The sequence below is a fragment of the Poecilia reticulata genome, chromosome 17, assembly GCF_904066995.2.
Source record: "Poecilia reticulata chromosome 17, P_reticulata-male-v2, whole genome shotgun sequence".
NCBI lineage: Eukaryota > Metazoa > Chordata > Actinopteri > Cyprinodontiformes > Poeciliidae > Poecilia > Poecilia reticulata.
Window position 1 is genome coordinate 151,875 of NC_088846.1, and position 16,022 is coordinate 167,896.

Here is a 16,022-nt window from a genome sequence, read left to right on the forward strand (position 1 = left end):
ATCATTAATATTACTATCACTATTGTAGATGTTTTGATTTTTATGCTTGTTTCTGTATTTATCATCAAAAATAATTTCCCAGAGAACAAAAAAGCCATAGGAATAGAAATTATTTTCACAGGCGTCTAAGAAAAATTTAATGAACATTCAAGATATAATCTGTAGGCCTAACAGCAGCCAGTCAGAGTGGAAAAAATATTCTTATTTTGAGCCATTTTCTAGTTGTTAAATCTTCCACAAAATGACCAGATAAAAGATGAACAACATGCCAGTTTAAACTTTGAACTATTTGCAAAAAGACTGAGCTCTGCAGCATTAAAACATGGATAGAACTGTAACTACATTAATCATAACTCTTCTTCTCTTCAGTGTTTGTCAGTTTCTGGTGGTGCAGCTCTGTGCTGCCTTCAGGAGAATGGGACATCAGAGTATCATCCATAAAACTTCACCCACATGGCATTTATTGTTCAAACCAGAGCTTTCAGTGGAAAAACTAAAGTTCCAGATCCTTTTAATACCATACAAATATGAGACAGAAACATGGATTATATCTTTATATAGACATGTCTATTGATTATAGATTAATAGTTTTACTGGACAGAAATGACAAAGAACAAATCTGGTTCTTAATCAAATCCTAATGAGTCAAATTCAAAGTGTCATGGAGTCATCAGCCTCATGACATTAACACTGACATGAAAAATAATATTGAAGAAATAAAAATATCAAATCTAATTAAAAACATAAATAAGTGATCAGTTCTTTACTGTTATGGTCTGTAAGATATATTTATTCTCAGTACTAGATGTGGTCTCAACAAACCCATGACACTTCAACAATATTATTTTACCTTTTATCTGGAAATAGTGTCTGTTTATTCTTGCCATACAGTCTCTGTATTAATTATTGCTCTAAAGGTCTTGCCATACCAGTTTATTCCTCTGTATTTACTTTAGTTTCTTAGTTTATTCTTGCATTTTGTTCTTCATTCATTTCCATTTAGTTTCATTTGATTAGTTTTATCCTCAGTTGGTTTATTGCTATGTCCACTTTAGTTTCTTTCCTGTTGCTACATTTATTTGATCAATAATTGACCATCAGCAATCTTCACTCATCACCTGCTGCTCCGTCTAATCGTCATGTTTCACATCATGTGTTGATTTTTCACTGTTCAGCATCAGATTCTCTGTTTTTATGCCATAATTCACATCTAGTTCGTCGCTCCGTTTTATGTCCCGTTTCTCCTGTTTCAGAGTTTTGCTCAATGTGCTCGTCGTGTTTTTAAGCCCCTAAGGTGCAGGGCGGTCGGGAAGCGTGTCGATGGGGAAAAGGCAGACTGACATAAACCTTTTAAAACAACGGAAACAATTTCTGCATTCTGATTGTTGAAATGTAAAAGTGCTGTGTTGTTCTATCACCTCGTTTCATACCGGACCACTTACAGCACCGTGTTAACGCTATACAATGAACGCTCTCTATCGTGGTATCAGCCATGGGGGGATTTCTTGATTTCTTGATTTAAATGGGTTCATTTTTCAGAGGGATACTCAGTGAGGGTATCGTGATTTTAGCTACCAGTAGCAGGAGAACGGAGCTGCGCCAAGAAGAAACCTGAACATTGACTCACTTTTTCTTTTGAATGGTCTTTCCTGTCTTTTTGGATACCATCTTCCCATGACCGGCTTTTGTGCCCCTTTCTGGGTTAATCCCAATGAAGCGACTAAAAAACAAAATCAAAATGGTAAAATTCCTGAGAATATAAATAGTGTGGCATTCTGAATACAGCTGGTACAACATTTAAATAAAGCTGTTTTTAATTACGTAAAGAAAAAACATCACCACCTTTGTCAAATGTCAATCATAACTTGCTTTAAAACTTTTAAACCATGTCATTGTATTTTGCTCATTGTAAAAAAACCATAGAAGTGGTTTTACCGTTGAATGAACTCCAAAGTCTTGGCTGCCTCATGTTGATATTGGAGGTTGAAGATGTAGAAGATGGACAACACTGTCCTGTCTGGAATGTCAGCTAGACCCTCTCAAAGACAATATGGCCTTCAATGCTGACCATCCAGAAAACTTCTTGCCACAGGGACTGTAATAAACCAAGTCCTTAATTGGAAGAACATAAAACAAATCCTCTCATTGATACAGTATGCATTTAAATGATCATCATAATAAAGAGTGTCCACTCTGCCCAGTAAAAGCAAGGATCTTAAACTCCTCAATTGTTGTGCAAGTCACATCAATGTTGAAAACTGTAGGCTGGATTAATGTACAGAAGTTTGCACTGAAGGTGATTAGATTTTTAGATTAATTGTCTAAAGAATTATTGCGATAAACGATAATATTGTTTCAATACCTTTTGACACTGATTTAATGAAAATGACTAATAATTCATGTGATTTCCTGCCATACATAGATACACTTTATTTTCAAAAGAACACGTAACACTGGAACTGATAAACTAAATAAACAAAACAACCAAAAACAAAAACAAAATGGATTCTCAGTCTCCATTAACAAAAAACGTACTTGAATAAAAACTAAACAACATAAAGCCAAAGTAGAAATAAATACTGCATTCAACCAAAAGAGTGCAGATTATGAAGTCTGTATATTATATTTCCCTTCAGTAATCACTAGATTTAAATAGAGAAGATGATCACATCCGACAACCTAATGCAAAAGTTCATACTACACCATTTTTTGCCCCTATTTTCCCCTCAAGATAATCTTAGATCGATGGCCGATTTAAGATTGTCGCTGGTGATTTCATAACCGATCATCCTGCAGTAGCAGCTCCGATCTAAATCAGGGGTTTTCCCCGACTGGGAGTTTAACGCTGAATGTGGCAGGTAGCCAATCAGAAGGCGCGGATTCTCCTCCATGTTTTCTGAGGGGAAATTACGGAGGGGAATCCCAAACAGCTGACACGGCGCAACCCGAAGTCCAGCGGACATCGGAGATGATATGTGGAAACATTAATATTTCTGTAACATTTCGTGCAAAGAATATAGAAATGATAAGGGGAGGAGTTGGAGCCAAATTGCTACCTCAGTTGATGAACCCGGTAACTTTTCAGCTGTTCTTCGTTAACGTGACATAAATAGGTTATAATTATTTTCATTCAGTCAGGACTTTACGCTGAGCCACATGCATCACAGGTAGATTCTAGTAAAACATTGATTAATGCCTGATATTAAAATTAGTTAACTGGACTTGTACCCATTATTTTGGGCTACAAGTCCAAAATAATGGCTGTGTGGCTGGACACCACACGGCACGATCGAACCGCTATACCTAAGATTTCTGTCGGCTAATGTCTCTCAGGTTTTGAAAATGGACCGACAACTCTGTGTGCTGGACATTAGACTAAGGAAATGAGGAAGGGAGGGTCAGTGAAGAGCTTCTTTGAGCCTTTTTCATTCAGCGTCATCAACAGAAAGAAAAAAAGGCAGGAAGAGACGATAAAGACGATAATTAAAATGATCTCGATAGGTTTAATTTATTGTGCGATTTATTGATTTATCGTTTATCGCGACAGGCCTACTGACTAGTATATATTCCATTGAAGGATAGTAACTTTAACATATGAATTCCTCATATGTTAAAGTAAAGGCTCGTTTTGAAGGTGTTGCTTCGAAGAATTCGACCTGGAATGCGGCGTTCATAACAAACACGTGTGTTCATCTGCTCTACCGCTAGCAAACATCCATCCATCCATCCATCCATCCATCCATCCATCCATCCATCCATCCATCCATCCATCCATCCATCCATCCATCCATTTTCTTTCACCCTTGTCCGTCAGTGGGGTCGGGAGGGTTGCTGGTGCCCATCTCCAGCTAACGTTCCGGGCGAGAGGCGGGGTCACCCTGGACAGGTCACCAGTCTGTCGCAGGCAAACAACCATACTGATTAAATAACATAAAAGTCAAGCAGTTCCCTAAAAGTCCAACAGATGGCAGCAATGCGCCATGCAAAACAAAACACCCACAGTTTACAGGACACATTTCCTGCTAAAGAGCCCCCTGGTGGTCGAAGAAAAATCCACATATAAACCGGAAAATACAACATATGAAAAAAATCTGAATGCTCTCTGGTATTGTTCAGGGGGCCGGTCCAAATGTGCATGCGCCGGCGCGTCGGTGTTGCTGAACCCATCACTAAGGATTACCTTTTTTTTTTTCTTTTTTTTTCCAATTACAAATAATGTAGGGACATACTTGATGTTGGACCTTTCCTTTGGAGCTTTTGGCTAAAATTGTATATATTTTAGCTCACTTTTTTCATTAGCATTTAATATATTTTATGTATTTTAAACTTATGCTTTACATTTTGTAAAGGTTTAAAGGTATGTAAGATTTCATGTGTATATGTGTGCTTGAGTGTGTTAGATTGTGTCTACTGTGTATAATGTCACTATGTTCACTGTGAGCTACTATAACCAAGGATAAATTCCTTGCATTTGTGAAAGTACTTGGCAAATAAAACCTGATTCTGATTCGGTTGTTTTCAGTGCTACACTCCAGAGGCCTCCTTCCAGCTGAAGACAGGCTGGGACATTCAGACTGAAGCAGCCTTTAAAGGCCAAGCTGCCACCCTGCAGCTGTGAGTCTCCAATTGTTGTTTTTTTTTCTTCCCAATTACGATAAAAATCGCTTTGTCACCATAACATCAATTTAAAAATCGATGTCTTTTTGAAAGATGGGATCGTCAGAAAATGTCTAAAGTGGTAATTGTCGGAGATCTCGATGTCGGACAGACCAGCCTCATTAAAAGGTAATTTAATGAATAACTAAAATGTGTGTACATAGATGTATGTACACACATGTGTGTGTGTGTGTGTGTATATATATATATATATATATATGTACACAACCTTAGAATTCAGCCTTCAATATGTAAACCTTTTTATTCCCTGAGGGAGTTTTCCTCAGTTGTTTTGGATGATGTTTACAATCCACCCAGACATGTGAATGAATGAGAGATTAAGAAACAGTTAGTGGAGCTGATAATGTCTACAGAGAACTGACACCCAGACTACATTATAATTTCATTCAGCATTTTCTTTTTTGTTGAAAGCCACCACTGTGTTTCTCTGTGTTATTTAATCTTAATCTTTTGTATTTGATACCTATTTACTATTAAGCAAACCCATAATTTGTAATGATAGTGGATAAAGGAAGTGTTTACCTTTTTTTTGTTTTCCCAGATTTTGTAAAGGTGTCTTTGAAAGAGACTACAAAGCCACGATAGGAGTGGATTTTGAGATTGAGAGGTTTCAGATATTGGGAGTACCTTTCTCCCTTCACATGTATGTGCTATAAAAAATCATCCATTCTGTGTGTTTTCCTCTCTGTGTTGATCTTTGATATTTTCTTCTAGCTGGGATACAGCAGGGCAAGAAAAATTCAAATGCATTGCATTTGCATACTATAGAGGCGCTCAAGGTGAGTCACTTTTGTCATGCCTATCTTTTACTGTACATCTATTGTTGAATGAGATGCTTCAGATGTTGAGTCATATAAGCTAATTAGATCCTACTGATTTTGGCCAGTGATTATCACAGTGTTTGACATGGCAGATATTCAATCCTTGAATCATGCATGGTAAGTTTTATTTTATTTTATCTTATTTTTTCAGTGTTGTGGAAAATGTGTTTTAGAACTTGATGATCAATACTTTTATTGTATGAAAGCACAACAAAATTAATTTCAGTACAACCCATCCAAGAAGACAGATGACTAAGGCTGCAGCTATCATCTGTGGTGCTGCCACTTTGGTTCTGGATCAATCTAAACCTTTACATTATTTCTGTAAGTAAAAAGAAAAGGGGGATGAAATTCTCTCTGAGATCATTGATGACCACACTCCAGTCTGGTAGGTGGCAGTAAATGCACCTTAAGATGGTTGCCATTCGCCAATAAAACTCAAAATAAGAAAAAAAGGGGAGGGCTGGGGGAGACATGCCTTCAAATTTCTCATTTGCTGACCTAAGCTGACAGACATGGCATGGAGAGGATTAAATAGAAATAAAGGCCTAAGGTAGCTTTAGAAACACTGCAGAGATATACAGCTGAGATGGGAGAATCTATTGACTGGAAAACTTAGTCAAGCACTCCACAAATCTGGCTTAATTGAAAAGTTGCATAAAACAGAAATTGCAAAAAAAAGTCTGAACTGCAGTTTACCATAATCGATGTTGGGGATAAAGGTAAGCATGTAGGACAGGGGTATCAAACTCCAGTTCTCAAGGGCTGGTGCCCTGCAACTTTTAGATGTGCCTCTGCTGCACCACACCTGAAAAGAATAACTAGGTCATTAGCAAGGCTCTGGAGAACTGATCTATCTACACAAGGAGGAGGTAATTAAGGCATTTCATTCCAGTGTTTTGTACCTGTACATCTAAAAACTGCAGGACAGTGGGTGACCCTTGAGGACTGGAGTTTGACACCTGTGATGTAGGAGAAGGTGTTGTGGTCAGATGAAAGTGAACTGAACTTTGTTGGCAGCATTAAAAATTTTGTAAGTGGTGGAAAACTAACTGCATGCCACCCTCCCATGACACAATCACCTGCTGTGAGCTTTGGTAGTTACAGCATCATGATATGGAGAAGCTTTTCTTTAACAGGAACAGGGGAGCTGGGGAGAGCTAATGGGAATATGAATCAAACTAAAAATATACTACCATATATTCTGGATTTTTTTAAAGCCATCTCTTAAAATCTCAGTTAAAGACGTTGAAGTCTGTGATTGGGACGAGACAAGATGTGAAAATGTTTGTGCAGTACGAGTTAACGAGATAAACAAGGTAGCTCTGTCGTTAAGCAAAAATTGAATCTTATTTTTGTTTTGAGGACTTTGAAGGACTTACCCCTTTACACTTAGAAGTGTAAAGGGGTGCGGGTGCTGTACCCCCTTCTTGAAAGTGTGAAGGGGTGCGTGCGTGTGTCGTCCCCCAGTGGTTGAAAAGGGGTGCAGGTTTTAATGTTTAATGTTTTTCTTAATTTTTTTATTTTTATATTTTTTTTACTGTTTATTCAATGTTACATGACTGTTTCTGTTTTTGTTGCAAAGCACTTTGAAATGCCTTGTTGCTGAAATGTGCTTGTAACGGTTTGGGTTGTGTTTACGGGAGGAGAGGAGGCGGTAGACTCTGGACGGTTAGTAACTCACAACCACACTGGTACTGAGAACTCCACAGTGTCGTCCTTTAATAAAATGATCTTCACCAACATTACAGCCCGGTTGAATGGCTGCTATACATTCATACATGAAATAAGCAGAGTCCAAGGGTTAGGATTATAACCGGAGAGCAAAGCCTGCAGGTTTAGCTCCTACTGACTTCAGAGGACAGACCACCGGGACGCTCCGTCTGCTTCTGGGGTTTCCTGGCTATTTTTCCGGCCAGTGAACCATTCCGCCACCCAGTGGTCCTTTTTCAGACCACTTGGTCTCCTGTACCGCTCAAAAACGCACAATATGTCTATAAATAATTTTAGGATATTATAAGGAAGTGCTGAGATATACCGTTTTCCAGCTAACTAAAGTATTTGCCACTTCGGCACAGTGAGAAACATTCAGAGGACAAAAACACTAGACTCAGAGAAAAACTCAGATGGCCCACCATCCACTTTGCTGGAAGTAGATGGATGAATGGATATAAATTAAAACATGGGTACAAATTCTAAGCAATGCAGCTGTTTCTTATAAACAAGGGTTCCATATATAGAGACCAGTGTTTTTCCTCCTGAACAAGCCCCTGACTGAAGACTATTAGAGTAATGCTCAGGGTTTGCAATTATTGTTTTTGTTTAATGACATTAATTTTTGCATACTGACCTCGTGATCAAGTCTTTTTCAGCCTGTTCAGCACTTTAAATCATTGACTCTTGCCCTGCTGTGTTGCTGGGAAACAGGCTAGGTCCACCTCGGGTTAAACATTTCCCTATTACACACAGCTCATTTGAGTGAATGGGTCAGGAGGGCCTGGTACCTTTTCAATGTTGGTGACTAGGTAATTCAGTCAATTGAATCAGGATATGTGGAGCAATGACACATCTAAAATGTGCAATAGACCAAAATGACACTAAACCTTAATTGGTCCTTTTTAATGTGCTTTGTTCACAAATGCATTGACCAAAATTCCAAATAGTCGATTATAACAACACATTTGTCCGCAGATTTGGTCAGATTTTCCACTTGTGTGCAAAAACCTGCTTTTGACACTTATGTAATGTTTTAGACATACTTGGAAGAATTATGGTAAAACATTTTACAAATAGGAGTTTACTGCGTGCAGCATATTTGTGATCTAGAGGAGTAAATAAGCCAGAAAGTGAGGAAGTTTAATTAATGGACATACTACAGTCCTGCAGTTTTTAAATCTATCATTTTCCCAACACGCCTAATGAATTTGTTGAATTCACTCATCAGAATTCAGCTATTCAGCTCTGGTAACAAACTATTTGTTTATTTCAGGTGTTTTGGAGAAGAAATGCATCCAAAATGACAGGGTAGTGGTTCTAAGCGGCTGAACCTGGGCAGCTGTTAAGAACCACTTGCGTTAGAAATAATTTTTATTGTTAATTTAAAGCTGACGCTGTAAAATGCTCCACATACCGAGTTTTAGACTTTGAGTAGGATCGACTGATAACATAGCCGAAGTGAGCACTCTTTCAAACGAACAATCTTCAAACAGTAGAGAACCAATCACGCTACAGCTTTCAATGTTTCTTATGTAGCGAGCCAATCACGATAAAGGTTTGGAGGAAGTGTTGTGGGATTTTTTAAGCTAGTAAAGGACTAAACATACATGCAGCCTAAACGGTTTTTCATTGCTTTCATTATATTTAAAATAAAATATGTGAGAATATATGGAGACATCACGAATTGTTCTGAAGGGTTTGTACTAATATAGTGGTCATTTGACACGCTACACGTCAGCTTTCTCGGAGTCCCATGCTAGACGGCAAACGTCAACTTTCCAAAGCTGCCTCTGGGAGTTGGGGCTCCCAGTGTTTTCAGGTACGATTACATGTAGTGTTTATTAGTTTTTATAAATGTATTAGCTTTTATATTTTCAAATTGTACTTGCAGCATCGACTTAGTTCAAGGCATCAAGGAACGTAAAGTTTTGGGGCTACATGGTATATCTGTAGAAACTAACACTGCATCACAGTGAAAAATGACAGTAATAGCATCGTGCTGTGGGGAAGCTATTATATAGGGAAGTTGCGTGGAGCTAAATGCAGTGCAGTCAGACGAAAATCTGCTGTAGGCTGCAAGAGTTAACTTCTAGCTGAACATCCAGCCAGGGGTAGTTTAGATCACAGCAGGTTCATGTGGCCCAGTAACACTTCAGCTCTATAAACCTTTGAGAGGCTGGGTAAATAATTTGCGTTCATAATGTGAAAAAAATCTGAAATGTTCAAGGGTAATGTATACTTTAGTCGGGCAATATTTTAGTTTAAGCTTAAATGAAAAATAACCTGTATTGGCAAACCTTTCTTTCTTTAGCTTTTCCAACATGAAGACAAATAAGTCTTATAAACTCGTAGTGCACAAGAAAGGTTTTGGTGGAAGTGGTAAGAGCCTCACTCAGCACCTATTGATGTAAATGTTTTTGTGGGATTGTATTGAAAATGAGCTTGTTCACTGAGCAGATGATGAGCTGGTTGTCAACCCAAAAATCTTCCCTCAAGTCAACCTGGGAGACATAATTGAGATTGCTCACCCTACGGATGACTACAGGTGAGATAACTTAAAACAAGAAATGATGATCTGGATGGCTTATATTGTTTTTCTGAACTTTTTTTATTTGTTGTTGACACTCAATGAGTGTGATATGACTGTGTCTTTTGGTTTGCAGTCCTCTTCTGCTTCAGGTGAAAAGCTTAAAAGAGGATCTTCAGAAAGGTAAATAAAGTTTTATCCTGGGGGTTAGTTGCATTGACTGAGGCTTGGTTGTTGCAGCAGGAGTACAGAACTAGAATAAGTCATAATTCACCTCTGTCAGTCTGCCCAGGACAAGCCACAGCTGGCTAGTATACTGTAACTAGCCACCATCAGTGTGTGAATATGTGCATGAATGGCTGAATGAGTGTAGTGTAAAGTGCTCTGGGATCCTCTGGACTTGATAAAAGAGCTGTACAGGTACAGGACATTCATGATAATAGGGGCGCACCAATAAATTGGTGCACCCCTATTGCACCAGTAATTAATTTATTTTAAATTAATTAAAATAAATAAATTTATTTTATTTTGGGAGATCGGTGATCAGCTGGTACTTGCATGTGAAGCCAATCTCATCCACCAGTTTTATCTACTTTCTACTGTCTCTTTGCTCTGCAGTGAGAGACAGACCCACCCATCAGGTCATGTCTACACGTGCGCGCTTAACTATAGTCACTCCACTGTTTCTAATTTAGAAACTCTGTTGCTATACTTAGTGACTTCTGATTTCAGATTTTTTTCAGACGAAAAAAAAAAAAAAACGAAATCAGAATCTGCAGGTCAGGTTTTTTAGTGATTGGCGCATCCTTATATATAAATTGGCTATGTTCTTGAGAGCAAGGACATAACTCCTTTGACAACATTTTGAGAGCAAAGACGTAACTCAAATTTGAGAGCTACATTTGAGAGTTCAAATGTAGCTCTCACTACCCACTTTCATCTTAGTGGATAGTGGGGAAAAAAATCTTTTGTCTTTGGCCACTTTATTTTCCTGGCTTGAAGTGAATCTTGTGCAGAGAAAAGTTAGTTCTTTTTTGTTGTTTTGTCACATTACAAGTTATATATTTTTTTACATCTTGGAGCATAAACCATCAAATCTGTCTATAAATCTCTTGATACCACATTGCAGAACCTTTGCAATGACTTCATGCTTTGCATCATCATGCTGGACATCATCTTCTTTTGCAGAGACCATCAGTGTGGACCAGACCGTAGCACAGGCTTTCAAACTTCGTGCCTATCAGGATGTTATTGTTAATATAGTTGACCCTAAGGTATGCTTTTATTTTGACTAACTTTAACTTTGTTCACTTGCTGGTAGTGCAGGATTTCTAACGGTTTTGTGTTTTCCACCAAAAGGACGTAACACTCGATCTGGTGGAACTGACGTTCAAAGACCAGTACATTGGCAGAGGAGACATGTGGAGGCTAAAGAAGAGTCTGGTGGGCCATGTGAATGCTGCCAATGCATACTCCACAATAACAAGGACATCAGTTCCATTACCTTCTCCCTTGAAGTAGCAATAACAAGAACAACATTCTTTCTGTATATGTCATACATTTGTGAGGTTTTCATGGTTCCTTTTTACTGCAGAGTTAAAGTGTAATATGCATTACCCAAGCTCTACTCAGATAACAAAAAAAGCTGCATGAACTTCCCAACCAGGACTGAAAGAACAGAATTCTGTCTTGTTATTCTTGTAGCCCTGAGAGATTGAACACATTTTTCTATCTTAGTGTAGGTTTTTTTTGGGCCTTTTGTTTAATGATGTGTGTAATTTATGTCATTTGTGTTTTAGGTGAGCACATGTGCTTATGTGACTCAGAAAGTGGAGTTTGCAGGAATCAGGTACGTTACATTGGCTTCACAGCACTTCATGTTGAATTGACTTTGAACAATTTTTGGAAATTTGGGATTAAAAGCCTTAAATGTAATTTTTTTTCAGCAATTTAGCAGTTTTAAGTATATATGTTTTAGTTCTGTTCAAAATAAAATTGTGCAATATAAGGACAAATGACATTACAATATTATTGTTCTACTTCAATTTTCCTTTCACCATTAAAATGTCCTTACTGTTCCTCTTGTGCTTTGTGATGCTGTGTGAAGATCTACTTGGACCTCAGAAAATCTGTCATTTATTAATCAAAACTAATGTGTTAAAGTTCCGTCCCTAAAAAATGTCTAAAGAGACATTAAAATTAATGTCAGTGTGTGACAAAAAGTTGTATAGTTTTTAATACAATATATGTTAACATCTGGTTTCAAGTTTACTTGGCAAACCTGAAGAACAGACAGTTTTGCTGATAAATCTGGTGACTAGAAACAATCATTTGTTATTACTAGAGGTGTAGAAAAGATTGATTCTAAAGAAATAAATTTAAAATAAATTTTTAATTTATTTTGTATGTCTTTGTATGTCTTACTCGTATTTGTGGGTGCACTGCATATTGCATTACGCATTCACTCGACCACATAGAAGACTGTCTTGCCCACATACTAATTCTTTAGTATTTATTTTAAAAAAACCAGACAGCTAATTTCAGTCACATAATGTAAACAGAATCTCTAGAGTGTTTGCATAGAAAAAATGGTTTCTGAATTAAAAATAGTTTTTGAGTCAAATCGTGACTTTAAAAATCAGACTCGAATCTCTGCATTTTACACGTGAAACCCTTACTGGAAAGATAAAAAAGACACCAAACCAGGAACATTATTGAACGGTCAAATACACTACAAAAGTTGTGCAAAGTCTTATTTTATCAAAATGTTCAGCAAACTGTTGAACAGCCTCTTTTTAATGTATTTGATAAAGTCCCGACTCCATCCCACAGGTCCCAGACATCTGCTCGGTCTAGAGAACCATCGCCTCATATGCGCAGTTACCCACAAAACATTCACTCTAGAGGCTGTTTGACGCTTTTATATTGTAGTATTTAAACCTGAAGAACAGTGTAATTATTCCCACACTGTCCGGACTGAAAGGTTTTCCTTGATTTTTAAGTTTATGCAGTGATCCAACTAGATCAATTTTCTCAATTAGACTTTTGAAGCTTCAAAGTAAACCTGAAATCCTGCGTTACTGCACAGCTAATAACAGCTTGAATTTCCTCCACTGCTCAGCCAGTCCACATGGACAAAACGTGACCTGCAACCAAAGTGTGCCTTAAGCTGACATCAAAACTGATAAATTATGACATTTCGGGTGCTACTCTTCATTCGACACACTGTTTAGTTGGTGTTGATGTTTACTGTTGTTAACTTTTTGGTGTTTTTGGGGATTTTTATTTTCAGAGCCCAGGCCAGTGAATTATGGGTGAAAGGAGAAAAAGTGACCTGTGGCTACATTAGCGAGAATACCAGAGTGAGTTATGAAAAACAAATGAGAAAGGAGCTTTCCTGGAGAGTCAGGCTTTGATTTGTTCATATGGTGACATTTTTATAGCTAATTTTACTGATCCATAGTTGTACAATTTCATACAAACACTGTTGATACACACTGCCTGGCCAAAAAACAAAAGTTACCACCTGGATTTAACTAAGCAAATAGATACAAACCTCCTATTGGATAATTAGTGCATGGGCAATTATCTTTCAGCTGGCAATACAATCAATCAAATTTTATTTGTATAGCACATTTCAGCAGCAAGGCATTTCAAAGTGCTTTACATAATTAAAATAAAAACAGCATGTGACATTGAATAAACAGTGAGAAAGAGAAAGAGATTTTGAAAAAAGATAAAAACATTAAAACCCACACCCCTTTTAGGACTTCAGTTAAACATAATTTAACTGGGACTCTAACCCTCTGGGACTTTAGTCAAAAACACCGTTTGACAGGGACTCCAACCTCTAGGTTTTTAGTTGAAACGCCGTCAACTGGAACTCTAAACCCCGTAGGACTTTAGTTAAACGTCGTTTAACTGGGACTCTTACCCACGTTTTCTACGAGTGGGGGACAGTACCCGCGCCTCTCCGGGGGGCTTTACATCATTAAAACGTACAATGCTGATCGAGAACGCAGCTGCTGATGTTCTCACTAAAACCAGGAAGATGGAGCACACCATCCAGTTCTAAAACCCTTCCACTGAGAGAATAGACTTTAAAATACTGTTGTTAGTTTATAAATCACTGAACAGCTTAGCAATACAAAACATTAAAGATCTGTTGTACTAACCTTCCAGACCTCTTAGGTCTTCTGGTTCTGGTCTGCTCTGCATCCACAGAACCAGAACCAAACATGGAAAAGCAGCATGGTATGTAGAACAGCTTCTATGTATTGCACATCTGGAACAGACTTCCAGAAAACCGCAGAACAGCCAAATCGCTGAGTTCCTTTAAATCAAGATTAAAAACCCACCTGTTTAGAGTTGCTTTTGAACCATAATAAATGAAACACTTACCAACATTTTGATATGTAATGATGGCACTTGGCAAAATAAAATGTTCACAGTAAAAATATAATGTTTGCTGGTAATGTTTACACGGAAGACTGTGTGGTGTATTTTAGTGTTTTTATGATGTAAAGCACTTTGAATTGCCTTGATGCTGAAATGCACGGTACAAATAAACTTGATTAATTCCTGATTTTCACCAGTAGTAACACCTGACTGTTAACCATATGACTATTGTGATGCAAAAAAGTGTTTACATTTCAGTTCTGCGAAATACATCTATTTTGATTAAATTAAATTAATTCAAAAATACGTTATTAATCCCAAAGGGAAATTATATGTTGTAAGTCATTCATTCAAATTCTTCAAGGAGTTATTGTAGACATGGTCACCTCATTATAGCGCAACACGTTTTTATAAAAAATGTTACCCTTTGAAATGAACATGTTTCTGTTAAGGAAATTTATTTTAGTAATTTCAGTTTGTGCAAATATATTGCTATTGGAAATGCAGCTATTGCCAGAATTCATTTGGCTCAAATCATGACAGTGTGATTGAGAGAGTAGGAGACATGGATTGTCCTCCACAGAGTTCACACCTGAACTTCACTGAGAATCTTTGATATATTCTGTCTGGAGAAGACTTTAAGCAGTGGTCAGACTCTTCCATCATCGATACAAGATGTTGGTGAAAAATTAATGCAACACTGGATTAAAATAAATCTGGTGATATTTCAGAAGCTCATCAAAACAATCTCTGTGTGTGATATAATCCAAGCTAGAGACAGTGAAAGGACATATCATAATGTGTGATTTCTATTTTTTTTTTTTGTGTGCTTCTTGTCTTATTTTTTTGGTCATGCAGTACCTCCATATATTTGACCCGATTTTCCACTGTAGAGACACTGAAACATCATTTCAGCACACTTTCCTTTTAGAAAAATAATGAAGGCATATTTGGAAATAAGGAGCAAAACATCCAAGTCAATCCTCAATGCATTCTTCTTGACATTTCATCTTCATAGCACGTCTTTCATGTTGAGTTATTAATTATGCCGACATGATGTTCTGGTTTCTCAGGTGGTTTTTAGATCAACGTCTGCTATGGTTTACATCTTCATCCAGATGAGCTGTGAGATGTGGGATTTTGACATATATGGTAAGTCATACATGAGGGGTAACTGACTTGCAACTCCTTCTTCTGCATCTTTATAGGCAAACGTTTTACTAGAATGTTTTACTTTTAGGGGATCTGTACTTTGAGAAGGCGGTCAGTGGTTTCCTGTCTGACCTGTTCACTAAATGGAAGGTTTGTGTCCTTTAGTTGTTGTTTTACTAACCTCCAGTCTTCTTGACCTGTTGCTAAATTTATTCTTAGAGTGTTGTTCAACACTTCTGTTTGAAGCCCATTTTAATCATAAGGTTTTATGTATCGCAACATGGCTAAAAATAATAATCTGGACCAGGATTTGAAATTAAATAGAAGAAACCAAAATGATGGGAGATAGCAGGAGCGGGTTCCCCATATACACAGGTTAGTTCTCAATGCAGCCATCCATTAAGATGATCAGATTCGGTTCAGAGATCAGGAACCAAAGTGGGCAATCTAGCAATTTTCATCTAAGACAGCTGGCCAAGGTTAAGCTGTACCTTGCAGCATTTACTTCTAGCTCTCGGTGAAGGCAGACGCTTTTTTCCTCTGCTCCCCTCACTACCCATTCTCACCCTGCTTGCTCTGTTTTTGTGCTCCTTTTTTGTAGTCTTTCTTTGTACCTCCTCCAAATCTACAAATTGTCTGGTTAACTAGTCTCAATACAATTGATCAAATTTTCTAAATGAGAAAACTGGGGAGAGGACAGCCCACTTGTACTGCGGGGACACACCCGGAGG

The 16,022-nt window shown here is 37.7% G+C and overlaps 1 protein-coding gene across 14 annotated transcripts in view; it reads left to right on the forward strand.

Moving 5' to 3' along the window:
• The first annotated feature begins 6,030 nt into the window (after positions 1-6,030).
• The window catches only part of depdc5 (DEP domain containing 5, GATOR1 subcomplex subunit), a 75,000-nt gene continuing 65,008 nt past the window's right edge, over positions 6,031-16,022 (forward strand). For 5 of the 14 annotated variants that reach the window (XM_008433589.3, XM_017310067.2, XM_017310068.2 and 2 more), the window contains exons 1-10: positions 8,755-9,033; positions 9,526-9,593; positions 9,672-9,759; positions 9,878-9,924; positions 10,930-11,015; positions 11,101-11,184; positions 11,541-11,590; positions 13,034-13,103; positions 15,213-15,291; positions 15,380-15,441. In XM_008433589.3, the coding sequence (XP_008431811.1) occupies positions 9,536-9,593; positions 9,672-9,759; positions 9,878-9,924; positions 10,930-11,015; positions 11,101-11,184; positions 11,541-11,590; positions 13,034-13,103; positions 15,213-15,291; positions 15,380-15,441 (624 nt within the window). In that variant the 5' untranslated portion in view covers positions 8,755-9,033; positions 9,526-9,535. Of the gene's footprint in view, positions 6,221-8,751; positions 9,034-9,525; positions 9,594-9,671; positions 9,760-9,877; positions 9,925-10,929; positions 11,016-11,100; positions 11,185-11,540; positions 11,591-13,033; positions 13,104-15,212; positions 15,292-15,379; positions 15,442-16,022 lie in introns of those variants that run through there. The other 9 variants (XR_014084265.1, XM_081598319.1, XM_008433598.3 and 6 more) reach the window with 6 other exon arrangements.